This window comes from Amphiprion ocellaris, chromosome 20 (assembly GCF_022539595.1).
Source record: "Amphiprion ocellaris isolate individual 3 ecotype Okinawa chromosome 20, ASM2253959v1, whole genome shotgun sequence".
Classification (NCBI taxonomy): domain Eukaryota; kingdom Metazoa; phylum Chordata; class Actinopteri; family Pomacentridae; genus Amphiprion; species Amphiprion ocellaris.
This window is the reverse complement of record NC_072785.1, coordinates 6,711,174-6,738,483: the sequence shown is the minus strand read 5'-3', so window position 1 is coordinate 6,738,483 and position 27,310 is coordinate 6,711,174. Positions and strand designations below refer to the sequence as shown.

Genomic DNA, 27,310 nt, shown 5'->3' with positions numbered 1-27,310 from the left:
GCAGAAGAAAGTTTAAAATCAACTTTTTATATTTAGATAAACCTCGAAAGTTGCAATCATAATTGTTGACATTACATTAAAATGACATTAAAATGCTGGTAACTGAAAACAAAAAGTATATTGTTTATATTTCAAACTTAAATTTCTGCATTAGTTGATCAAAAACTAAAATAAAGTTGATGCAGTGTGATAAAAGTAAATGAAATTGGCTTGATAGCCCATTTTTTTCTTCACCTTGAAAACAAATTTCAAGTCTCCTACCCAACACATAATGTATTTTGTTTGCCAACTTAAAAGATTGTGTTTATAGCTATAGTAATGAAGTATACAACACTTAAAAACTCCCTATAAATAGAACGGAAATACTACTTGGAACAACTTAATTTTTATGAGTAACCAACTCAAATCTTTATGCTACTACTCCTTGTAGACAAAAAGCTAATTCAGTGTAGTTTGTGGGGCGAATGTAGTTTTAACAGAAGTTGTCATAACTTTAAAAGTTTAATGCCAACTGTCAGATGATGTTAAGATTAGAAACTTTTATTCATAAATTACTTCACAATAAACACAATAAATCAAAACAAACTTCTATCTTAAAGCAGCAACCACAACCATCACAACAATACGCCTGATAATTAGGAGTTCAAAGCAAAATAAAGTTACCCATTATGTGAAATAACAATAAATTCCACCACTACATTGCAGTAATGGATCTTATATGTCAATATGGGATTAAGTTTGACTTTTTGTATACTGGAGTCATACTACATAACACTTATAATCTACAACTTGATGTTGTTTTTTTGTCAAATGGCAAAACACACTTTCAAAAACAACTAAAATGACTTCTTTACAGTGTAAAACTGTAAAATCCAGCAGATCTCTCAAACCCCCAACATTTTTTTCACCATGTATCCAGGCATGTTGTAGATGAAAAGAGCCACGATGGCCAGCAGCAACAGAACAGTGAGAATCTTGATGGTCAGCCACCTGTACTGGTCACACATCAGGTGTTTCGCTGCTTTGAAGGGGATCAGGAACCAGAGGAGGGCGATATCTGGACGACTGGTGGAGCACAGAGATGTAAAAAGTGTGTTAGACAATGAACTTCAAGTAAAATGTGAGAAGAAGGTCATTTAATAAGTAATTTACTGTGAACTTTTAGAGGTTGTCTGTGCTTTCAGTAGTATCATAGGACACATTAGTTGGTTTTTGTTAGTTTTGGAATGATTCTAAGCACAGCATGTAAACATTTTGACAGGTTATCAGAAAAAAAAAGTCAGGTAACTTCTACGAGATTACACACTGTAAAAAAGAATAAATCATTTAAAAAATTGGCAGCAAGGGTGCAGAAAAATTATGCAAAAAACAAGCAAATACTGTAGCATTTCAAAATTGTAACAACAGTGAAAACTACAGCATATATCAGTAAAATATAACTTTCTTAGTTGATTTAAACACAACAAAACTGCCTCATTTTAAAGTCACACACTGTAAAAAACAAGTTAGTATTTGTTATTTTTTATGTAATTTTTATATGGATATTATGAACAGTTTGGGCCTGTTTGTTTGCGTGTTTTATAGTCAACCGGACACATTTTCTGTGAGGCAAAACAGGAAAAAAAAATCTGTAAAACACCATAAAAATATATTTATAATTTAAAAATCCTACAGATACAAAATGTTTTGTTCAAATAATGGCAAATATATGTAAAATTGCATTTTTTTAAAAATTTGATTTTATTATTGATTTAAATACAGCAAAAATAGTGTAATTTTATAGAAAAACATTGTTTTAAAAAGACAAATGACCAATTATAAAATATATAGATTTTTGACAGATTATTGGTTTTAATCACAGTGTCTTGCTGGCCAAATTAAACAACAACATTTAACGATGTATTTTGTTTTCAAGTTGTTCTATTTTGTAAAATTTTTATCTTAAAAGCAATGAAAGTTGTCAGATAAATGAAGCAAAGTAGAAGGTATAATATTTCACTCTGACATGTAGTGGAGTGGAAGCATGAAGTAGAAATAAGCCAGTAAAACTACCTCAAAAGTGTACTTCCATACATAATTTTGGTTATTTCCATAAACAATGAGATGCATACAGATATAACACCAAAAAACTGAATAATCCAGAAGTCAATTTATTCACAAGTTTGAAATATCATACATTAACACAGAAGCAAGAAGTTGCTAACTCCAACATATCAACTATGTTAAATATGCTTTTTCTTGTATTTCTTTTATCAATAAAATGTTTAAACTAGTTAAATAGTCATGTGTTTTGACAAAGGGGAGCGGTGGACATTGAATGAATTTAACAGGAATATGGAAAACATTTCAAGAAAAACTACATAATTTTCACAACAACAGAATCCAGATGAGATTTGTACACATTATTAGTTACTAACAGATACACTCAGGATGTATTACTAGCACTGCTACTGTAATAGTGCTCTTTTCAGTTACTTTATGAAATGGTAAATTGGAAAAGAAACATTCCCAAAACAATACAAATTCTTACTGAAGGCACACCATCGGAAAAAGTGAAAAACTGAGCTGTTTTCTTTAAGCTCCCAACATCTTCTTGACCATGTATCCAGGCATGTTGTAGAGGAAAAGAGCCACGATGGCCAGCAGCAAGAGAACAGTGAGAATCTTGATGGTCAGCCACCTGTACTGGTCACACATCAGGTGTTTCGCTGCTTTGAAGGGGATCAGGAACCAGAGGAGGGCAATATCTGGACGACTGGTGGAGCACAGAGATGTAAAAAGTGTGTTAGACAAGTAACACAAAGTAAGATCTGATAAGAAGTTCATTTAAAACATAATTTATTGTTGTTGGGTGTAATTTTGGAAAGATTACAAGCACACAGCATTTGGCTTTTGGCAGGTTTTCAGAAAAAGAAATCTTACTTCTAGTAAACACTGTAAAAACCCAATTTGTGGGAAAAAAAATTGTGAAAATTTGGCAGCAACAGAGTCAGAAAAAAAATGTTAAAAACAATCAAATACTTAAACATTCAAAAACTGTAAAAAAAAACAAAAACAAAACAACAACAGCAAATGTCTGTAAATTTTTTTTTAAGGGATTTAATACGGTAAACCACTGTAATTTTAATGAGAAACGTAAAAAAACAAATTATTATTTTTTAAATTTTATTTTTTATGTGGACATTATGTATAGTTTTGGGCTGTTTGATTTAATTTACATTCAACATGTAAATTAATACCTGTTTTCTGTGATTTCACATGATATTATTTGCATTTTAACAAAATCTGTATCTTTATAGTTATGTAAATTATTTCTTTTTTTATGATTTTATTTGTTCATCATCTGTACAGATAATGTTGTAACAAAACTCAGACAATCTGTAAAAGACGGTAAATAGTTGAAAATACTACAGGTAAAACTGTTACTGTCAGCCAAATGTGAGTGATCGGCTTCATAGTCGTATCATGAAACCTGCGGCCTTAGGTTTTGGACGTTCAGGTGAAGTTAAGAAGACTTGTCCACTGACCACCACCTGGTGGGATCAGATGACAAAGAAAGGTGGCTGACAGATGGGGTAAACCCAAACGTTTAGTGAGGATAAGCTGGGAATGTGTGGTGGAAGCCCCTGTCTGTAAGGTCTTCAACTCCCACCTCTAGATACGTTTCTTGTGGATACCAGAGGCGGTTGGGGACATGGAATCCAAGTGGGCCATGTTCAAAGCATCCATTGCAGAAGCAGCTGTTTGGAAGTGTGGTCAAAAGTCAATGGTATCTGTCTTGGTGGCAACCTGAAAACAGGCTGGTGAACACCTGTGGTAAAGGAGGCCATCATGGTGAAGAAGAGGGTCTTTCGGGCCTGGATGGCTTGTGGGTCTTGTAAAGCAACAAATACCTATCTGTTGCTTTAGAAGACCCACAAGTTTAAAGGCTATGTTAAGAAGGTCTATTGGCTGATCAGCAGGCACATGACGGTCAGCCAAAGCAGCCAGCACCATTGAATCAATACCTCCTGAAAACAGTATAGCAACACTGGCCTGGTCATTAGCAAGAAGTGATTGGTCTTGTAAACCAAAAGACAGAGACTGAACTCGACGCCTTACTGCCTCACTGAGAACATCGATAAGACGGTCCGCCTCATCGGTTTGCTCCTCCTCCAGGAGACCGAAAGGGATGCAGATGTGGAAGGAGTTTGGAGAGGCTACTCAGTAGGACTTTTGGTTGGCCTCAGGGAGGTTCTCACAAACCATTTGATGCCTCAGGAAGGGGAAGCAGGGCTTGGCCAGGCTGTGTACAACTGGGGGGCAAACTGCTGAACCGGACTCAGGATATTGTCAAACAGTGGAAGGAGCACTTCAAGAAACACCTTAACACAGTTAGCATATGCTCTGCTGAGGAAGCAGAGTCGGAAGCCTCGGGGGAAGCTTGACTCATATCCATGGTAGAAGTCACTGAGGTGGTCAAGAAACTCCATGCACGGGGTGTAGACAAGACCACCCTGAGATGATGAAGGGTATGGACATTGTTGGTCTGTCATGCATCTGACTGGGATATCAGGAACGGTAGCTCTGGAGTGGCAGACAGCGGTGATGATTCCCAAATTCAAAGTGGGGGACGGGAGGGAGTACTCCAGCTGTTGGGCTGTCAAACTGCTCAGCCTCCCCAGAAAGGTAATTCCATGGTGGTGGAAAGGAGGTTCTGACCAAATGTCAGACCTTGGATTCAAGAGAAGCAATGCAGATCCTGTTTTGGTCGTGGAACAGTGGATCAGTGGCCCAGGTTTTTACCCTTGCAGAGCTGCTGAGAGTTATCATGAGAGCCTGACCAAGAAGTCTACAAGTGTTTTGTGGATTTGGAAAAGGCTTACGACTGCAGTCCCCGAAAGGCCCTGTTGGGTATGGCGAAAGTATGGGGTACTAGGGGCCATTGTTACAAGTCATTGTACAACCAAATTGAAACATGTTTGATATGGGTGTTGGACTCAGGGTTGTCTTTTGTCTGCAATCATGTTTGTAACATTCATGGACAGTATCTCAAGATGTGGTCAAGGCATCAGCTGTGGTGAGTAGTGTGTCTGGTTTGGGAACCTCAGGAAGATGTGGTTCTGTTGTGTGAAACGTCCAGGATGAGAGTCAGCACCTCCGAATGTGAGACCATGGTTCTGTACTAAAAACCAGTGGATCACTCCCTTGTCTCAAATGAAGGAGTTGAAGTATCTTGGGATCTTGTCCATGAGTGACTGAAAAATGTAGCATGAAATGGACATATGGTTTGATACGCTACCAGTAGTAATGCAAGTGTTGTAATAAACCATCAGGGTGAAAGTGAAGCTGTTGATTTAAAACTCAGTCTCTGTTCCAGCACTAATGACCTCTGGGTGGTGACCTTGAGAACAAGGTTAGAGATACAAATGGCTGAAATCAGATTCCTCCATAGGTATGCTGGGCTCAGCCTTAGAGGATCTCAGACATGCATAGAAAATTAAGAGTAGCGTGGTTAGACATCGGATCAGGATATCTCCAGGGAACCTTCCTTTGGAGGTTTTCCAGGCATGTCCAGTTGGGAGGAGACCTCAGAATGGACCCAACACTCAATAGAGGGCTTACCACATATTTCATCTGGCCCAGGAACACCTTGGAATCCCTCAGTAGGAACAAGAAAGGGTGGTTGGGGAGACGGACATTTGGACTCGATGCCAAATTGAATAAGCAGAAGAATGTCTGATGGAAGCAGCTCAAATTTGTACTTAAGTGCAGTATTTAAGGAAATGTAAATGTGTTATTTTCCACCACAGCACAAAAATGAGGACATGTAAACAGATATAACATAAACAGTGGACAACTGAATGTTTCAGAGGTCAATTTATTCACAAATTTGAAACATTATTTGACACAGAAGCAAGAATATCTGAATTCCAACACATCAACTATGTTAAATATGTTCACTTTTTCTCACAAATGAAACATTTAAAAGCAGTTAAATGGTAATATATTTTCACAAACATGAGCAGTAAACATTGGATGGATTGAATGGGATTATGGAAAACATTTCAAGAAACAAGATAAACTACATAAATATCACAACAACAGAAGCAAATATGAGATTTGTACACATTAATAACCAGTAATAGATACACTCAAGATGTATTACCAGCACTGCTAATGGAATAGTGCTCTTCACAATTACTTTAAGAAATGATAAATTGGAAAAACTCCCACGAAACAATATAAATTCTTACTGAAGAAACACCATTGAAAAAGTGTTTTTTTAAGCTCCCAACATCTTCTTGACCATGTATCCAGGTGTGTTGTAGAGGAAAAGAGCCAAAATGGCCAGCAGCAGGAGAGCTGTGACGATCTTGATGGTCAGCCACCTGTACTGGTCACAGATCAGGTGTTTCGCAGCTTTGAGGGGGATGAGGAACCAGAGGAGGGCCACATCTGGACGACTGGTGGAGCACAGAGATGTAAACAGATGTTAAAGAGGGCAAAGCCAAGCAACAAGTTAAAATAATCAGTTCAGTAGTTCTACAGAGAAAGAGCTCACATACTGATGTGACCTGATGTAAGATGTGTTCACCTTTGCACCACAGTTTATACTCATGTTGCGTAGGTTTCAAAAGTTAAAGAGTCACGTGTCACGTATTAGACACTAACTGTAATTCATAGAACATACAAAAGCATATAGAGTAATGAGAAGGAGTAGCAGAGCAATTACTGGGACAATTAATTACTAATATATCATGAAAATGTTGTGCCCAGCACATTTAAAAAACAATACAAAACACAAGTAATATAGTAGAATTTTGCACATATTAACTTTGTTTTTCTAACTTTGTTGAACTCAACGACTGCTATAGAAAATATTGATGTTTCTAGGATATTATTTGTCACAAAAATAGTTATTCTTATGAAGTAAGGCATCAAATCTTAATCAATGCATTGGGAAGTTATACCATTGTCACTAAAGGTGAAAAATGTATAGAACTTTATCAAAACACAAACAACAATAGTTTAAAAAGTAAAATTTCGATATCACCACAATGTATTTTTTTTTTTTATTTTAAAAGCAGTCAGTACTGCTGCGGGGATGGTCAACCAGATGACCCATGGTGATTTGGTTCCAAACTTTTGTTGCTTTTCGTTCTCTTATCTTCATTTCCATGTCATCAAGAGGCTCATCCTCTGAATCAACTGTTGTCACATTTTTACTGATGTTATCTTGTCACATTAGCCTCAGTTGATACTTTTGGGGATGTTGTTTTACTCTGATTAGCAGACTGAACATTGAAATCCTTCCACCACATCGCTGTGCTGTAGAAAAAGTATACCTGAGCAGCCTTTTTCTTCTTTCTTTGTTCTGTGCATCATTGCTACAGAAGCATTTTCTCTCACCTCCTGATAAACATGCTTCCACAACTCCTGAACGTAACTTCTACATTCATCTAAATCCAATTTTAGGTCTGAGCATCTGCTCTGCTGCTGTACAGACTTTTGAACACTGTTTTGTTTGGCAGGTTTCTCTGAGTAGCTTTATTTCTCCTTTTAAGGTTTGAAGGCAGGTTTAATCTCTTGAAGTGGCGCTCTTGATTTTTCTTCACAGTTCTACTGACTTACTCTTCAGGTTCACGGTGGGTGCAGTTCGTGTTCCACTGCAGCAGATGTTTATTTGTTGACAAAACTCTGTATATTGTACTTTTGGAAAGGACAAATTGTCATGCACGTTCAAAGATTTTTTTCATTCTTGCTATACTTTACTGTGCCGCGAAGACTAGCTGCCTCATCTCTAACTTGCAGTTTAGCTAAAATAATATCTTTATCTATAGAAAACGAAACATGTTCAATCAAATGTTTACCTCTCACCTAACCTCAACAGGTGTTCAGCTGACATAAAATTTGTAAAAGTGGTCTTTTAACATTGTTATATTAAAAACGCCACTCTGTATAAGAATATTCAGTTAAAAAAGGTAATATCTGGGAGAATATGCATTTCTAAGCACGCAATTTTCTGTTGTTTTATCTTAATGTACTCGGATGCCTCTATTTTAAAATGCTGTAATTGAAGAGATAGAAAGTATGAAGGAGAGACAGTAAGAAGCGATCTGGTTAATGAAACTGCTGGAACCTTCTGAAGAAGTGCCTGAGCAACATCTCAAGCCCCCAGCATTTTCTTGACCATGTAACCAGGCATGCTGTAGAGGAAAAGAGCCAGCATAGCCAGCAGCAGGAGAGCTGTGACAATCTTGATGGCCAGCCACTTGTACTGGGTGCAGACCAAATGTTTTATGGCTTTGAAGGGAGTGAGGAACCACAGAAGGCTGGTGTCTGGACGGCTGGAAGGACAGAAATGGGTATGTTCAGTAATACAGACGTCAAGTGCTATAAACCATTGTATTGTGTTGTTATTCGTTTTCTGAGTTTAATTCAAACATAAATGTAGCTGACATTACGGAAACAAGAAAAAAAAGAAGAAATAATCACAATATTTTGAGAAATTAAAGATGATTCTAGGTGGAAATACATGAAAGGGACAAAGAAACAGCAACTTACCATGTAAAGAAAGAAGTCCAGAGCTTGGTTGAAGTAAATCCGTAAAAATGTCTTTTCTCAGTTCGCAAAATTGCTTTACTTATTATTGTTTATGCAAATTTAGGGTTTTTTTATGATTCTTTTACACTTGAGTTTTTATAGCTGATTTAATTATAAATTTATTGTTCTAATTTAATTTATTGCAGGGTTTATTTTATTAGATTTTTAAATGGTTTTGCATTTGCTTGCTATTTGGAATCAAGCTGGATTTGTTAAACCTAAATATGTGTGTACATATATGTATACATGCACATAAACCTTCAAATGTGTGTCTCCCTTATATGTAGGAGGGGTAAATGTAGAAGCCAAAGAGTAAACTGGACAATGCCACCGAGAGGAATAGATCAAAAGAATGGTAAGACCAGTAGATTTCATTAAGATTTATAGATTTCCCATCCAGCCATAACATAATTGGATGGGAAAACATCCTTCGTACTTGGGTTTCTCCAGCGGCTCTGGTTCATTGCGTCCTTCACCAGCTGGGCTTTTCTCAGCTTCCTCTCCTGTCAGAAGGTGCAGCTCTGCTTCCACTTTTCCCTGCAAAGCAAAAAAAGCATCTCGGTCAGTCATCATGTGGGTTTACATTAAAGACTGCAACCTGATTTGTCACAAAGTTGAGTAACACCACTAAGGAAACAACTCAAGGTAGATGCACAACGATAAATAGATGGACAATATTTCATCTGGAGGGAGTTCGATCAAAATGGACAATGTTAATACAGGCAGATACTTCTTAGTCACACAGGTCATCTATAGAGCTAATGCACACATTAGCTCTATAGATGACAACGTCTACTCCAGACTGAAATATCTCAGCAAAAACTGAATTGACTGCTTTAAAATTCAAGCTCTCTGGAGGATATTCCATTACTTTGTCTTTAGCATTAAAATTTTCATTCATTTTTTTCAGCTGTAGTTCAGCTGTTTATTGCCTAATAGCAAATGTTATCATGCTGAACTAGGATGGTGAACATCATAAATATTTTATTTGGAAAAGATGTAAGTTAGCAATGTCATAGTTAGCATGTTACCATATTAGTATTAGCACTATAGCACATGATAGCAGGGAGAGCTCATTTTTTTCACTTTTTTTGTGTTCAGAAACGACAGATAACATTTATGGAACACTTGATTTAGTTTTTACTTACTATTATTGCTGTTAATGGTTGTATGAAAAACAAAACAGATAAACATTAGCCACTGCTTTTATAGCCTGCTTTTAGCACCACAGAGGGTTAGGGCTGTGCTTTTTTTTGTTGCTATTTTTTAATGGTGGGTAGCATCAAGAAGGGTTTATTTCTGATCTTAAAGATAAAGTGAGTGAAGTTTATGTTTTGTTGCCATGCTTTGATGGTGATGGAATAAATCATCCTCATGCATGAACCACACATAAGTCTCATTTTACACATGATCAAGATACATAAAATTAGTCATTCAGATAATAAAATAGCATAGCCTAGCCGGAATACTTGCGTGGCTATGCTAAGCCAGGCTCCCGCTGTGGTGTTTTAGGTGCCTATTTGTTGTGACCCACCGTGAGCTCAAACTCATCTTCTTCATTTCGGGCCACAAACGGCCACCAGCCTTTGATCCTCTTCTGTTTGAAGATGGAGACCATGGGCATCTCCGCTTCGTTTGTCACCATCTCTATAGTGCACTGCTTGGCAGTCTTTGCACCACGTGGGAAACGGTTCAGGTCGAGCTCGATTGCACCTATAAAGACATTTTTTTAACTGAATTAAACACAACACAAGTTAATCGACAAAGTGGGAAAACAGAATGCTGCTCTATGTCTTTAATACTGAAGGGACCTCATAAATTTCACAACAAAATTTGACTTTCATTTAGTGTCTCTGAAACATAATGAATTAAATCTGTAAGAGTTGTATTTGGCGAACAAAACTTTGCTAAATTATTTTAAATGATTAGCCACAATACCCAGGAAATCATCTGCTGAGAAATGATCAGCGTCCCACACTTGCAGATTAAGTCGAGCCGGGATCTTGTACTCGGTCTCATCCCAGGCAAACATGGACTCTTTTTTTGAGATGACAATCTTCTCCTCAGCCATGAGGTAGTCGAAGGGGTAGACGAAGCGCCAGTTGAAGTTTCCCTCTCCAGTGATGGAGTGATAATGGACGTCAGTGTCCTGTTTGTCCTCCTGCTGCCCTTTCAACCAACTGTGGCAGAAATAAAGGTGTAGAATGGATTCACAGTTCTTTTTACACCGAGAAAATGGTTGTTTTTTCTCATTTGAATCTAAGAAGTAGATGATTTTGTGTGTTTCTAGCCGTGCACATAAACAAATGAAAAGAAACAAATCAGCAATACATCAAGCTTCTGATTACCCGCGAACAAAAATGTCACTCGATTTCTCGCCAGTGAAGATATCGTCGTCTTCCAGAACGACTTCATCTGTATTCCAAACAATCACCCTCAGTTCAAACCTGCACACAAGCAAACGTGGTCACATATAATGAAACACTAATGTATATTATTATCAGAAATGGTGGTTAAGAATATTTTCAGATTAGACCTCATCATTTATTCAGATACATTCTCAAGGGTCTGGCTTTTATCAGTGGTATTTCGGATAATGATAAATTAAATTGTGTAAATTAGAGCTGTGAATTGACTATTTGACCCGTACTTCTTTGGTTTCCTTGGTGAAATGTCAAGTGCCGGGCCTGGAGCAGTCATATCCTTCGGGAACATGTCCACCCACATCTCAATCCTTCCCTGCAAAACAATTGAACACAAGAAAATATTGCTTTTCGTGACGCAAACAAACAAGAGGAGGTAAGACAAAGGTACTTGTTTTGCTGACATTTATGTTATTACATTAAAATACCTGCTCAATTCCAGGTTTATCAGGGTGCAGCAGTGGTCTGGTCTCCACATGTTCTGGGACGAGCTTGCAGCCGACTCGAGGGATTTCCGCCCAGTGGTTCAGCACAGTGAGAGCGAGGTGTTCATCTGTCTGCTTCTTCAAACCTGACAAACATCATCGCAAATCTGTGTAATTTATCTTAAAATGTACAACTGATGACACTATATTATAATGTCGAGCAGTGTGGAATCACTGCATGGTATAGTTGTCTCTCCAGATACTGCTGCATATTGGCTCAAAGATTAAGGGTCAAGGTTTTCAAGAATATTGTGCCTGACAGGAAATATTACGTCGGAGCTCTGTCATATTTAATTTTAAGAATATCAGCTCAGTCCCACAGGCTTGACTGAACAGACTTGAGAACACTTTTGTACCCAAGTCTATCAAAATGCTAATCAGAATTTGGGTTTTAAGTAGGCCTCACTGCTCCTGTGTAGACTGAGCATAAATTCATCCACAGAAGCTACTTACTTGCTATAATACTCTATTGTATACTGTAGTATCTATGTTGCTGTTTGATTAAATCTTGTGCTTTTGTTATTCATGTGCCCCTTTTCAGAAGAGTACTAAAAACAAAGTGAACAATATCCAATCACATTTTCTAATTAAACATGTCGCCAAGTCTCTGTTCGTCCAGTTCATCCTATTAATCCTCAGAGCTTCAGTAGAAAAGAAACCAGACTTCTCTTTTATGTTTTTGGAGATGTTTCACTTCTTATCTAAGAGACTTATTGGGTTTTAAATTGAAGAACTGAAGAAACTGAAGAAGCCTGTTGGATAAGAGCTAAAACGTCTTTAAGAACTTAAATAAGAAGTTCAGTTACTTTTTTACCGAAGCTTTTATTGAAGTTTCTAGGATGCTGGAATTTAGCAGGCTGCTCCAGAGAAAGTACAGCAGTTGTATCAGGATTAATCTCTCGATTACTGGAGTTGGAGAAACAGAAGGCCGTAAAATACCATTTTCATCTTCTATCTCAGTTGGTGCCATGAAGACTCGGTTCTCCACCTTCACTCTTCCTCCAGGGCCATAGTGGGGCCCGTCTAGTTTGCCGTCCTTACACAGCTTAGCCAGGATATGTGTGGGTTTCATCGGGTCTCGCCACACATTGTAACCATGGCTACAGAACAGAGCAAACATGGTTACAGCTACCTGAGAAGTAATACACTAAAAAAAACAACAACAGTGTACCTGCTCGAAGGAAAACTTTGATTCTACAGTCAAGGATAGAAACAATAGCTACCTGAATCATCCTGATGCTCCAACCATCTTATATTACATGAATCACTACACTTTGTCTGCAGTCTTTCACTAATTTCTACAAGTTGTTCAGTCTTTGTTTCTTACATGGCGTAGTTACATGCAACACCACATGTGGCTCTGTGTTTGCTGTAGAAGCGGTTCTCCAGATCAAGTTTGGTTTCTCCAATCAGATCATCGGTTCCCACCAGGTCCCAGTCATAAATTGACACCGTTAGTGTGGAATCCATCGGGAATGTGACTTCCACATCAAAAGATCTGGGAAACATTGAGATTCGTTAAGTTTTTAATCATGTTCAAAACAGTTAAAATTTCATATAAATACAGCCTTTTTTACTTACTTCCCAAACAAAGGGTTCAGCTGTTTAGAGATGTAGTTCTCTTTGTCTTTGATCTCTGTTTTTCCCAGTCTGATAGCAATGTAGGGGTCAGCTTTCCCATTGATGTCGGCTGGATGCAGATCAGTCGCCTACCAAAAAGTAGCATAACTTCACTGTGAAGTTGATAATCATAATCCATGCAGAATCTGACCACTATCTAAGGTTATCTACAAAATTATAATGCAGCCAAGTGCGGAACTTGCAGCTTACCCGGATGACATAGATACGGACGAGGATGTTAATGGGATCATTGTGAGGAATGTTCTGAAACATTCCCATGTTGGAGTCAAAGCTCATGTCTCTGGACATATCGTCCGACACTTTGTACATGCACAACGAGCCCTAAATTGACACAGTCAAACAATAAAAGAATATAGAGCAAAAATACTAGGAAAACAAAGCACTCCATACTGTCTGAAACTGTCTCGTGCAAATATATAACGTCTAATGTATATTCCTTCTTTCTTACTTTGAATTTTCCAACAACCCTGTCCTCATCTGTCACATTTTGGTCATCATCATCACCACCTTTTCCCCTGAAGAGGTTAAAACTGTGCAGCCAGTCCTCAAAGTTGTCAAATTCACTCTCCAGTTCCTTGGCGTACACCTTGTTTGAGAACACAGAACATACAAAAATATAAATGCTTTTAAATTTTATCCTTTTTTTCAGGATAACACTTCCACCTGTATCATCATGTACAACCAAGAAACTGTTCTGTACCTTCAGCTCATCCAGCTTTGGCTTCTTCCTCTCAACCGAGTCGACCGCCGGCCTCTTCTTCTTTCCTTTTCCTTTCTTGGTGCCTTTCACAGGAGATTCATCAGGTTTGATATCTGAGTACAGGTTAGCATTGAGGAAGAGGGAGAAGAATGGGGAGTGGGGAGGTGGGGACGAAGGAGCAGAGCACTCGAGACATGAATACCACATGAAAGTTGCCAAAACCAGTTTTTACTCTATACGACAAGCATACCATTGAATTGTATACTACTGGAGTATACAGTTCAGTGGGCATACTTGGTGATGCAACAGGATCCTCCAGGCAGGCAGCTGTGTAGACAAACTTGACCGTTGCTGGTTATGTCAAAGTACATGTAACCCAATGTGATACAGTGTAGGCTACATTTGGAAGCAAACATACAGTATTTGCTGCTATTATTATAAATATGATAGATTCTGTACAGCCTGGTTGGCACAGCAGAGAATCAAACATGTTTACTTTAAATCACTAAATTTAATCCTGTCATTGGACTGCACCATCTTTGCATTTTTATTCTCTGTATTGTTATTGACAACTTTCATGGCCAGCATACGACTAAATATGCATGTATGGGAGAGAAAAAGCGGCGGTCCCACAAACAGAAATTTGGATTCATGTCAGCATCTACATGGAGGCATTCTCAGGCTACGGGGTTCACTATTGCACTGTAGAAGAAAACAACAGAATTAGTAAGCTTATAAAAGATAAACATGCATGAATGCAAACTATTCCAAAAAATATATGTCCTATAAGCACTAACACAGTGGTTCATTGAGGAGTTCAGTGCCAAAAAAGGTAGCTGATTACTAGACATGCCAGGAAGTTTAGCTAATCAATGGAAAGCATTTGAAAGAAAGCTAATTTGTCAGTGTTTGTATATATTTTACACACATTACAATTTCAACAACACAGATTTTATACTCGACCACATAAATGCAACTACTTTAGGGCTACAGCTACTACAGATACTACTTGGTTCAGGATGACACAGAGGCAAATGAAAGCATAATGAACAATATCAAAGTAACTGATGAGACGAACTTAACATCTTTTAAAATCTCATCTGGTTTTACCTCCTCCATCTGCAGTGTCCATTTCATCTTTGTCCTCTGAATCTGAGAGAGCTGCCTCTTGAGCCTTGAGTGCCTAAAACAATAGAAGCTTTTTTTCAACTGTATTTATCAAGATCTGAGCTGAAGAAGTTTAAAAAACACTGAATGAAGTTTCTTCAGCATGCTCAACTTTATCCATTGTCAAGGCAGTATAATAAAAAGTAGACTCACCTCTGTCAAAGTCTCAATGGAGGCAAAATACTTGGACCACCAGTCCAACATGCTCTCATCAAGTTCCTCCTCTTCCATTTCATCGCCCTTCTTTCTCTTCTTCTTTTTCCCTTTTCCATCCTTGTCATCATCCTTTTCATAAAATAAACATTGTCATAGGTCTTGTCAGATCTTTTTATGCAACACGAAATCATTCAGTTTGATTTATAAGTTTTAAAGCAGCCACAGAGCTCAGCTCACCTCAACTTTGACCACAGCATCAGAGCCCTGTGGATGAACAAAGAATGGATGTGAAATCATGCAACAATACATTTCTGTACAAATACAAAACAGTCATTATCCCTGTGACAGTTTACTTTACATTTTATTGCTTAGTAATCTGCCAATGCTATGGATTATTTTCTTGATTACTGGATTACTTGCTTTGTCTATAAAATGTCAGCAAATGGTGAAAAATGTCAATGAGTATTTTTCGAAGGCTAAAATGACGTCTTCACGTCTTGTTTTATTTACAACCCGGTTTACTGTCATAGATGAGGAAAAGAAACCAGAAAATATTCAAATTTAAGAAGATGGAATCATAGAATTTTTAATTTATTTCCATAGAAAATACTCAAACAATTGATGACTAAATTTTCAAAATTGTTGGCCATTCAATAAATAGCTAACAAGAAATTGTTTAAGGAGTTCATCATTGCAGTTTCATTGTCAAGAGCTGAGTGTTTTAATCATTGACTTCATGTAGAATTACTTAGTCTCTCACTGGTTGTTTATTTAACTCCTGAAAACACATCTTTGTGTATCACGGTTACATATTTGCAAGTTATTTTTCCTCTGAAATAACTCCATCATGTCAAAAAAAGTTAGATGTAACCCTGCACGGTTGTTTCCTCCCCTACTTGCAGCAGCTTGAGCACACCAGCTCACCAGTGACTCTGCTCAAACACTGTAAAAGTATGTGCTGTACAACGGTAAGGTGGAATATGTGAGTTATTTAGCCATACATGTCTGACCTGGAAACTGATTCTGAAGAAAAATAACGATATGAAAACCATCACCCTGAAAACTGACAGGATTGGTTTCTTAGATTTGTTATGGAAGAAACTCTGGACGTTTAAATCTGTGTTGTTGAGACTATCGTGAGTACCCTGCTGTTTTATGATGGAACTGTTCAACCATGGTGTAAACTGCTTATTTAATTCATTATGTGTCCTCCAGCATATAAAAAACACCACATGTACATAATAACTAGGGAAAAAAAATAATTTTGATCAGAGGGGGTCATGAAACTGGTCTAAGTCATTGAATGAAGGTTTCATCAAATTTTAAAGGAAACTTACACAGTCCAGCTTGACCACAGTTTCCATCTTCTTAAAAGCAGACTCAGTTTCCATACTGACCACAATAATTTCCTCTGAAAGATAAAAAGATAATGTGAATGTGTGACCTGTACCATCATAAACTATTATCTCTAGAAAGTATATTATTGCATAGACAAGCATACTGTATACTCTACTTATCCATTGCATGATTAAAATGTATGTTTTTCCAAAGTTTTAATAATGCATCACATTGCTATATGACTATAGTTTATACCTGTAGTGGAATAGTTGTTGGCCTGCTTGTTAGCTCCTCTGTAGATGAACTTCCGCAGGCTGGTGACGGCGTTAGAACCAACTAGAGTGTATCGTCCGAAAGCTCTGCAGTCCACAACTCGAATGTTGAGCGGTGGGTGAAGCAGCTCATTCTCAGGCAAATCCTGACACACAAAATCTAGAGTTAGTTACTTACAAGTTTATTTCTTACAGGCCATTTAAAGTAGATATTAAGAGAGTGCTTTAAATGATGAAATACAGTACAGTACCACTTCAAACCACTTGACAAGAGTGCTGAAGTTGGGGTTTTTCTTGTAGTTGGGGATCAGGGCAGACTGGACTCCTTTGCCGGCGCATTCAATGTCCACACGAGGTCGATCCACCTGAGCCAGATTCACCCTCTTCAGGTCCCTCAAGCCCCAGAACAACACCTAAAGGAAAGGGATGTCATCTGGGTTTATTGGTGTTTTACATTCTTCATATACACTTCCTTGAATTTAACTGCTCAAATGAAGTCTTCACCTCAATCCTGTACTTGCTGAGCACTGGTCTGATCCCCAGCGGTACGGGCAGGATGGGTCCGCGGTCCATGTCTGTTGGACCATCGATGGGAGGAAGGTCAGCTTTCCCATTGGGGCCAATCTAACAGACGGCACAAACAGTTATAAAACAGCTGCACTTATAGGTCTGCAAGTAGATGGTGTCTCTACTTTGACAAACTGACCTGCAGCAGTTCAAAGGCTGCCAGCATCTCCCCAGCAGTGCAGTTTCCACGGTAGATCTGATAATACTCCAGCTGGGGCGGAAAACGTGGAGGACCGTAGTGTTCGTCGGCCATCTTGACTATGGGCTTAGCAAAAGTTCTACCCATGAAGTCGGCTTTACCCTGGAAGCCCCGGACACACAACGAAACATGAAATCTGGTTTGAATGTTTGAAAGAACTGTGTTTTCGGCCAGGGGTTAAATTGGGATTTAAGAGGAGGGAGAGCCCTTGTTTAGTGAACTCAGGCCTCACAGATAATGCTGCTGACAGCAGAGATAGGAACCATGTCATTAGTAGAAATTAGTTCCAGGAAAACTGTAAATATTATATTCTGTAGCTACTTATGGATTATCCAAGGTAACACTAGTTTTGTTTCTAGAAATAAATGGTGCAGCTGAATCTTTTACATTAATATTTTCTTCTAAAGTAATTTTTTAAACTAAAATTAATTCCATTTCAGAGTCAGATATCTCAAAGTAACCACTAAAATCTCCCCTTTTTTAATGTTCATATTGTAGTATATTTTCTGTATCTCTAAGTAATTTTTAAGAATGTTGCTTCCAAAAAAGTTTCAGCAATGTGAAGCAGAAATACCGGAAAGAAATATTGCGATTCTCCAGAAGAAACCACATTTGAATTGAATCTCAAAATAAAAAACTCTGTGTTCATCCTGAGCCCGACTGTTTAATTACAATGATTTAACTATAGAAATTGTGAATATATGCATTTAGTTTAACTGGCTGCTACTAGAAAAGCATTTAATTTAATAAAGCTACGTTCCATTATAATAACATGTCATAAATAGATATGATGAAGTTATGACTGCTGCACAGCCCCTCTCTCAGAGTGCAGACAGTATGGATTCTGCTGCTGTGCAATGAAGCAACGAGTAAAATAAAAAAAATAGGTTGGCGATATTCTACGTCCGCTGTGAGACAGCAGATTTCTAGATTTGTGTGCCAGCTCTTAATGCTGTGATACTAATGGAGACAGAGCTTAAGTCTGGTGGGCTCCAGCCCAATTTAACCCCTGTTTTGTGCCTACCACATCCAGTATATTACTGGTTAAATTACTACTGTGTTATTAAAAAAGCAATTAAAGAAAGTTGGTGATGGTTTAATCATCAATATATGCTATAAGCAAGAAGAAACATGGCTTAAGATGCACATGTTTCAAAGCAGACTTCTAGATTAAAAAAAGATAAAAGAGCCCCAAGAAAAAGAAGAGAAAGATCCCTAAAATAACCAGTGAACTGCAAAACAGATACGTATTTATGTAGTGTCAAAGAGATAATATAAAAAATATATTCAACTAAATCTTTCTTGCAGTTAGTGGTTATGAAGAGTTTAAATTCCTGTTGGCCACATACAAAAAAAAGCACAAATTTTAATTTAAAGGAATGCAACAGGGTTAAGTTGATCGTGGAGGGTCCAACTGTCTGCGCTTATGGACGTATCTTATTCCTCTTGCATGCCTTTTAATACAATGTACTCTGCACACATTACAGTGATGCTACTGTACATCAAGCCAGTCCACACTCTACTTATCCAAAGCGTCATCCGAAACAATGGTGTTATTGTCAGGAGCAAATATAAAATTATCAGTTAGCAAACATATTCTTTCAAATAATAAAACTCTTATCAGGTTGCTATTGACACAAACAAAGACAAAATTTCATATTACAAATAAAAAGTGATTGTAAAACACGTTATTAAAGACATATCACATGCTGCTTTAAATCTCTGGACGTGACATGTTTAGTTTTACATTTCAAGTGAAAGACAGATGCTGTTAAATTATTAGGCTGACAAAGATGAAGGAGCACGATAAGGCAGCTGCTATCCGGAAATTCGAGCTGCGGGAAGGTAGAGTTTTTGCTCACATTAATACAAGTGGAAACAGACAGATGTCTCTGTTTCTAAACAACAACCCTTACCACTGTGTCCTGATCATAGATTTCAATGACGATAATAGGAGGGTCGTCTCTCAGTTCGCTGGCTTCTCCAAACAGCTCAACATTCTCGAAAACCAGCAGCTGGTCCCATGTAGGACAGAGAGTCTCAGCCAGCACCTGCAAGGAAACAAAAGACTTATCAAGATCCAGAACCTACTTCACAGTAAATCATACTTTAAGTTGACCGGTGCACTCCTAGAAAGCTTTATGATTGGGCTCACCTCAGTGACTTGGCTTTGTGTTGAGAAGAAGACTCTTGCAAAGGGATCAGACAGACCGGTGCTGTCAGCTGCAAACAGGCTTCGGGCCTGATACATGTGGACTCTCAGCTGGAAAATCTGCTTCACTGCAGAGATAAACATCCTCATATATCCATCAGTTGGTCTACAATGTGCAGTGTGCATTTAAAGACATTTTTTAAAAATAAAATATAGTTGTTCTGTCACTTGAAAGAAATCTAAAACTAAAAAGGTGTCTGATTTTTTAAGTGTTGGCAAAAAAAGCTAGTGAGAAATACTGATCGTCTTACTCATGTATGTGAGGCTGATGGGAGGTGACATCGGCAGTCCAGGTCCTTTAGACAACCTATTTTCCTCAAATCCGTTGGGCAGACCGCTCAGGTAATCTTTACGCTGCTTGTTCAGACCGAGCCAAAGATAAATCTCTATCTTGGACTGAACTGTCCAGCCAGCAGGCCCGAAGCCTTTCTTACCGGGAATCTTTATATGAGGGGAAAATAAAACACTTTTACTACAGTAGACCAACATGGCTACAAAAATATATAATAAAATACATAAAAATAACTCCAAGTGTCAATTAGAACAGCAAAGGTTGAAGAAGTACTTAAAAAAGTTCAATAGTACGATATAGAAATACTTAGTTAAATGGTTTTAAATTCTATTTATATAAGGTTTAAGAGTATTAGCATTGAAATAGAGTTAAAGTACCAAAAGTTATTTTATCCATAGTAGTAAAAAGAGTAGTTTTCACGATGCAAAATGGTATATATTTTAGAACATAGTAGTTTTCATAATGCAAAATGGTATATATTTTAGAATATAGTAGTTCTCATAATGCAAAATGGTCTATATTTTAGAATAATGTATAATACTGGATTGCATTTACTGATGCATTCATGAGTTCATCACTTTAATACTGCAGCTGCTAAATGTGGTTTAATTAGTTTCTCTGCTGCCTGTGAATTGCCTGGAGATCAGTAACATTTTGTCTCAGTCACTAATATTCATTCATAACTATTTTTTTGATTATATTTTGCATTATTAAGCTAAATCTGCAAAGTAAATCATCAAATAAATGTAGCTGAGTAAAAAAGAACTATAGACTTGTAGAGGGGCAGAATTATGTGGATGGAAAAACTCACGTAAAGTACAAGTACTTGCACTTCAGTACAGTATATAAGTAAATGTACCACTGCTGCAGAGTACATTAACTACTTTCTGATTATTCCTTGTAAACTCACCCTGAGGAAGATTGTTTTGACTTTGCCACAGTCCTTTCCTCTCTCCTCATCTGTGCTGGAGAAAAGAATGTCTTTGGAAGGGACACGAGCATAAGCAATACGCTTTCCATTGCTAATCATCCATATGAAAACATCGGGAACACTGTGTTGAGGCTGCAAATACAAAAGAACACTCATATTAAACACAAAATAAGCAGTACTTTACATGTAAGTGCAGTAAATCATCACACATGTTGTGGATCTTACTTCGACAGCCAGGAAGCGCAGCTTTGTGAGGAAGTTCTGAGCCAGTTTGATTTTATCTCTCACTGTGCTCTTTTTCACCTGAGACCTCATGGCCTTAGCTTGCTGACCTATGCTCTCCTGAAACCAGAAAGAAACGCAGCACTTAGCAAGAAAGTACAAACATTTACAATCAAAAAGCGGAAGAAATTAGATTTTATTTAATCAACATACCACTTCTGCCAAGCACAGCTTCAGTCTCTCCCTGTCCAGTTTGGTTCTCCCCGACTGATTCTGGTCCTTGTTTGCCAACGAAAGAAACTGACTGGAAGAATTGGAGCTTGGTCAGTGTGAATATTTTAATTTATCAATCAGATTCAGTGTTTTACACAACTATTTTTTCCTAATCTATGGCTAAAGTATGCAATTACAGACCTGCATCCTTGGCTGAGCTCCTCCAGGACTCCTCTAAGTCGGCGCTCAGGATAGGTCTTCTCTGTTTTGATGATCTCTTGCACATCATTCAGTCCATCCTCCTGTAGAAGCAATTCAACATAATGATAAAAAGGATTATTTTTCTACCTACTAAGACTCACTGAGCAGGTAATAAAGTGAATGACTTGCCAGTTTGTCAGCAGTGTTGTCTATAATGTTGGCGTTATAGAGCCTCCTCCTCTGATCCTGCCACCAACTCTTGATGTAAATACACGGCTTCCTCTCAAAGTATGGCAGATGGAAGTAGTTTCTGTGGACAATTAAATAAGAATAACAATTAAATATTAACTAGGAAAGCTGGCCGAAAACAATACTTCCAATCTATTAAACTACTTATAAACTACTTTGCTCTCTAGGAAAGGACTAGCAAATTCAGATGTCCAAAGTGCAACTATAATCCATTCATCTTATGTCATCAGCTCATCAATTTGTTCATTTATAGTGTAGTTTGTTTGCACCATTGCTCTAGAAAAAAATAAAGAATAAGATATATGATATTATTGCTCTGACCGGTCAGTGATGACAGGTTTCATGGGTGGAGTAGTCGCCACTGAAGTCAGATCTCCGTCATCCTCCAGCTCCTCCTCGCTGTCATTGTGGATCAGTTCAGTCTCCTCTTCATCACCGTCGCCCTTTTTACCCTTCGTTTTTGGTTGGACAACTCCATCAATCTCGTTTCCATAATAACCTGGCAACAGCAGTTAACAGTGAGGCCATTAAAGGTGCTGCACTTGCTGTATATCTAAAAATTTAAATACACTTGGTCTATAAGTGTTTGCTTTCATATGAAATAGCAGTTAATACGATAAATTATGACTCCTAAACTATCTTATGCAACTTTTACATGTTGAGACTCTTAAAAAATGCCAGTTTAGCTGTATGCATATTTAATTCTCACTAAATTCTACTAAAAAAATAACAGTCCAAATTATGAAAAATTATTGGTAAATACCTATGGTGACCTCAAAATTGATCGGCTTATCACCGATCTTTCTGTCAACCATCGTGGCCTCCAGGAAAGACCCAAAGAGGAAAAACTCCTCAACCTTCCCAGTAGCAGTCTGTCAAAAAATACACAGTGTGAGTATCTGACTGTGAGAAAAACTGCTATCCGTCATTTCAATTGGTGAAATAAAGGTTAAAAAACTCTCCAAAGCACTTTAATTCATGAAATATTAACAGCTATCACTTTAATCCAGCGCCATAGTGCTCAGCTGGATTTGCAGTGTGACTTATATTGTCCCCCAACAATAAGGAGCCATAATAATGCAAACAGCTATTAATAATGCAACAGGTGGGCTAAATACAGACTATTAATAATTCACATAAACTGAAGCACAATGACCTGTTAGTGGGAGCAACAATTGAAATCCTCTGCATGGCTGCCCATCCAGGCAGGGACCCACCTCTGAGATGTTGGGCACTCCCTCCAGCTGCACCTCAGTAGAGCTGGTTATGTCAGGTGAGGATGGGTCCAGGATCTCCACGCCGAGGCTGATGAGCAGGCGGGCCCTGAAGGACACCCCTTCCCCGAGGCCTTCGTTCAGCTCCTGGTACTCATCCATTAAAGTGTAGGTACGAGTGGAGCCGTACATGTTCACCCAGGCGGGTCCCAGCGTGGGGAGGAAGCCTAAAAAATAAAGAATAAACAGGTTTGCATGTGGAAATTTGCAAATAAAAGGATAGAAAGGTGCCTGATGGATCTGATTTTAAGGGGAAAATAAAAGGAATTGGAGTTAAATGCATTTATATGGAGGATGCATCCTTGTATGATCTATTATTTAATATGTAAATAAATAAATAAAATTATACATATTATGTCGTGTTGCACCGCTGTTTACAGGACTTTGATTTCTTCATTCATTGTGTATTTTTATTGTTAGCAGTTCATTTAGTACATTTTTATTCATAGTATATTTTACATTTTATTGTGCATTTTTATCTTCGTTTATTTTCTATTATATTTCTACTACATGTTATATTCTTCTATTGTGGTGTTGGTCACTTCATTGTTTTTGCTTGCTACTGTAACAACAGAATTTCCCCATGGGCATCAATGAAGTATTTCTATTCTCTTCTGTATTCTACTATTCTAACAATAAAGTTACTGAACATTAGTTTATGTTCTGATCAAACATCATTAATGAGTAAACAATAAATCACCTTTATCTCCATCATTGGAAATCTTCCGCAGGTCTAAGAAGTGCGTTCCTATAGCTACATCATTCACTTTATCTGAGTCACGGATCTGGATCTTCATGCGTCTGCAGAGTGGCGGAAACATCTCAGTGAAGACAATTTGCTCATTCCAGATGGGCTCATAGCAGCTCTTCTGAATTGATGTTTTCCCCTGAAATCACACATTGCAACCATAAATCACATCATATCATGGATGTGGTTCAAGAGAACAACAGCTTATATTTGTGATCTTTACTAACACTCACCTTCTGCCCAGCAAACAGTACTTGGACGTAAGGATCAACCAGGTCCTTGTTTTCTCCTATGAAGGCCTTTTTGACATTAGCCATGATGCTGGTGTTCATTCTGGGGAGTCCTTCAGCTCTATAGATCTTCAGGTAATAACGAGCCCACTGTCGCTCTGCAGGGACCCCCTCCGGTAATAACAGATTGCTGAAACAGAATTGTTTCTATCAATAAGTTTTCCACATCAGTGAAAATTTAGATGGATTATAAAGTTGTGTTTACCCCTCAATGTCATCTTCGTCAGACTCATTGGCCTTGTGTGGAGTTTTTATAGTGTCTCCTTTAGCCACGACTGCAACATCACATTTAACGTAGCCTTTACAGCCGGCTGTGATGTCGTCTGGGTCGGACAGCAGAGCCCATTTGTGGTAAAACTGATGTTCTGCAAAACAAAAAAAGACAAATTAATTGATATATCAGAGCAATTTATATAAAACAATAACAATAAAGCTGATTTTCATAGATTTTTTATTTTTTTTACCTGGCTGGGAGTAGATGGTGCCAACATCCAGTTTAAAAGTTCCAACCAGTGTTCCACTACGGAGAAGATTTTTGGAGTGGATAACCTAGAACAGGGAAATATAAACACTAAAACATTAATCACATTCACCTTTTGACAACCAGTTGGTTGACATCAATAGCTTTATGTGACGACTCACAGATATTTTCAGGATTTTGTCAAACATGACATCTGGAGGGACGTGGAAGTCAAACACAAAGTACTGGGAAAAAAAGAAAAACGTTTGGTGATATTGTTAATATAAACCTTGTTTTTTGTCTGTTCTCAAAAACAGAGACAGAGAAATGTTGGAACTCACCTCATTGTAGTATGGGCAGTTGGTGGATTCCTTCATTGAGGTGTACTTTTTATCTTCCCCAATCTCCACGCAGACCATCGGATCCATGTTGAGTCCCACCAGCTGCCTGGCTTCGATCACAGTCACACTGATCTGAAATTAAAGGAAGAAGCTCTCTGATTGACCGAACCTACCACAGCTAGTACAATATCACTAATATACTCTGTACTCTTACTTGGTAATCTACTGGTCTTCCAGAACTGGGCTCCATCTTGATGTCTGGCTTTGATCTGTGTGACATCATAGAGTCAGAAATCAGTGGGAATCTTCATATGAATTCACACGATTTTTTAAAAGGAACCATGCTTGCCTCTTGTTGGACACATTAGTGGTGACAGCGGTGACTGAGGCCAGTGAGATGGTGTCGGGGTCAGGGCCTCCTCCCATGAACATGCCCTGACGATCCAGGTTCTCTGTCTCCAAAATAGCTGGCTCATCTGGAGATCATATAAAAGACACAATTAGTACAAACTGTACTAGAATTAGAAATGTATGAAACTAAAAACTTAAAAGTAACACTAGCATCATGGGTGTGTGTTTCATGGGATATTAGTATTACTGAAATTCAGTGACAATACATAATAAAGCATTTTAAAGCAGAAGTAAAGGTGCAATATTTATAACACTATATGTACTTTAATCTACTGCAGGACTGACTAACAAACAGCTACCAAAAAACAGCAAGATCAAAGTATAAAAGTGGCTGCTGCATTTGTATTTTTCAGGATAAGAGTAAATTCAGAGGAAATCTTGGGTGCACTAGCTTGCCTAAATGTTTCCTAGTAGGCTGAAATTGGCTGTAAACCAGCAGCAACATCAGTCAAGAATTTTTCCTCATCCTAATCATCCATCTTAGCTGGTACCTCCATTTCTGTCCTCCTTGTGTCCACGGTGCTTACTGCGCTTCATGGTTCAAAACAATTCTTTGTGTGCTCTGTGAAAGAAATGTATAATAATTTACTACTTCATAGATAATGGGTTTGAAAAAAATGGTAATATATGGTCAGTATTACCAACAACTTTCCAGTAATAAATAACTAAAGATGTTAAATCATTTTGTGTGCAAGTAGAATCTCTTTTTTTTTTTTTTTTTGCAAATTCTGCACTTAAAACACATCTTCTTAAACATGTTACTCAAAAACAAAACTGCAAAACCGCAAGACTAAATGATGACATGACTCTCAAATGTGTTGCACACAGATGGAAGCTAACTGCCATCTAGAAAAGACAGGACTGGAAACAAGCCTGAATTATTGAGAGCATTTGCATCATGTAATGCATACCAAAACATATGACTGAGGAAACAATTCATGACAGAAAGTGTGAGAACAGAAGTACAGTACAGCACATACAGTATCATTTTAAGAGAGGTGTCAGTGTGCCACCACACCCTGGTTTGGCCTTTAAAAGGAGCCTTTCAATTATTTAAATCGGCTGACCTTAATACATCAATTAAAGAGGATACATTTCACACACATTGTGAAAAATAATGCACTTAAAATAATGAATCTGCAAGAAATCAATCAGCAAAGTGCATTCTTTATGGGTTCACAGCTTCAATCTAAAATAATTTTTTTGGACACAATCAAGTGCGCTAACTAGTTCCAGTGTTGGCACCTCATTGCTCTTTGTGAGGGAGCTGCAACTTTTCCATTACATGTGAAAAACATTTTACATATTCAGAGCTGCATGCAACAGTCAAAACAAGGCCAATCATATATGTTTTTAACACGTTACAATGTTTAAAACTTATTTAAAATGAATTTCTCTCAGATAAATAATGAAATAAGCTTATGAGCTGCATGTCGAAAGGAAAAAAAGAACTTTCTCAGGAAGTTCACAATAATCTACGCAATCTAAAACAACTGCAAGAGACCTAAAAAGCAGATTTCTGAATATTTCTATAGTATCCAAAAAAGAAAGAAATTCTGCCAAAACAGCCAAACAAAATAATTTAGTCATCAAATTCCCTCCTCAAAGACAGCCTTTCAAGAATACCACAAATCACAGAGGTCTAAACAACTAAGTTTGTCTGCTGATCTGAGTGTTGTTAATAAATTTAAATAATCTGATCGTACATACCATACAAGAAAAAGGATTCTCTTGTCTCCCTCCTCCAAGTAGCTCCAAGCAGTTTCCTTTGGAGGAAAACTCTCCCCGAACTTCTCTCTTTTTTTCTCTCTGATAATGGAAGACACTCTATGTAAACATTTTAGACTTTTACACAGCTCTAAGAATAAGGCCACAAAGTAAAGTTGTTCAGAAAAGAATTGGGTTTGTCCAAGTCTGAAGTTGGGCTGGAGT

The 27,310-nt window shown here is 37.8% G+C and overlaps 1 protein-coding gene across 6 annotated transcripts; it reads right to left on the bottom strand.

The window, feature by feature from the left end:
• Positions 1–579: 579 nt before the first annotated feature.
• LOC111566490 (otoferlin-like) lies at positions 580–27,310 on the bottom strand. 6 transcript variants are annotated; one of them, XM_023267101.3, is made up of 43 exons: positions 27,089–27,310; positions 25,870–25,940; positions 25,317–25,443; positions 25,182–25,236; positions 24,968–25,099; positions 24,809–24,871; positions 24,631–24,715; positions 24,372–24,531; positions 24,110–24,296; positions 23,829–24,015; positions 23,072–23,295; positions 22,618–22,726; positions 22,176–22,353; positions 21,795–21,915; positions 21,606–21,706; positions 21,405–21,495; positions 21,195–21,311; positions 20,949–21,101; positions 19,998–20,187; positions 19,690–19,814; positions 19,451–19,585; positions 17,475–17,636; positions 17,273–17,392; positions 17,020–17,181; positions 16,752–16,914; positions 16,496–16,569; positions 15,396–15,422; positions 15,156–15,287; positions 14,946–15,018; positions 13,836–13,948; positions 13,584–13,721; positions 13,325–13,456; positions 13,076–13,203; positions 12,822–12,992; positions 12,434–12,594; positions 11,438–11,580; positions 11,237–11,325; positions 10,935–11,033; positions 10,525–10,766; positions 10,121–10,299; positions 9,023–9,123; positions 8,123–8,330; positions 6,315–6,446 (listed from the first exon to the last, which is right to left on the bottom strand). In XM_023267101.3, the coding sequence occupies exons 2-42, from the start codon at positions 25,913–25,915 to the stop codon at positions 8,150–8,152; spliced, it is 5,376 nt and encodes a 1,791-aa protein (XP_023122869.1). In that variant the 5' UTR covers positions 25,916–25,940; positions 27,089–27,310; the 3' UTR covers positions 6,315–6,446; positions 8,123–8,149. The 6 variants fall into 6 exon arrangements, with proteins under 6 accessions (XP_035802665.1, XP_035802663.1, XP_035802667.1 ...); XM_035946772.2 differs by lacking the exons at positions 6,315–6,446; positions 8,123–8,330 and adding an exon at positions 580–1,065; XM_035946770.2 differs by lacking the exons at positions 6,315–6,446; positions 8,123–8,330 and adding an exon at positions 2,135–2,755.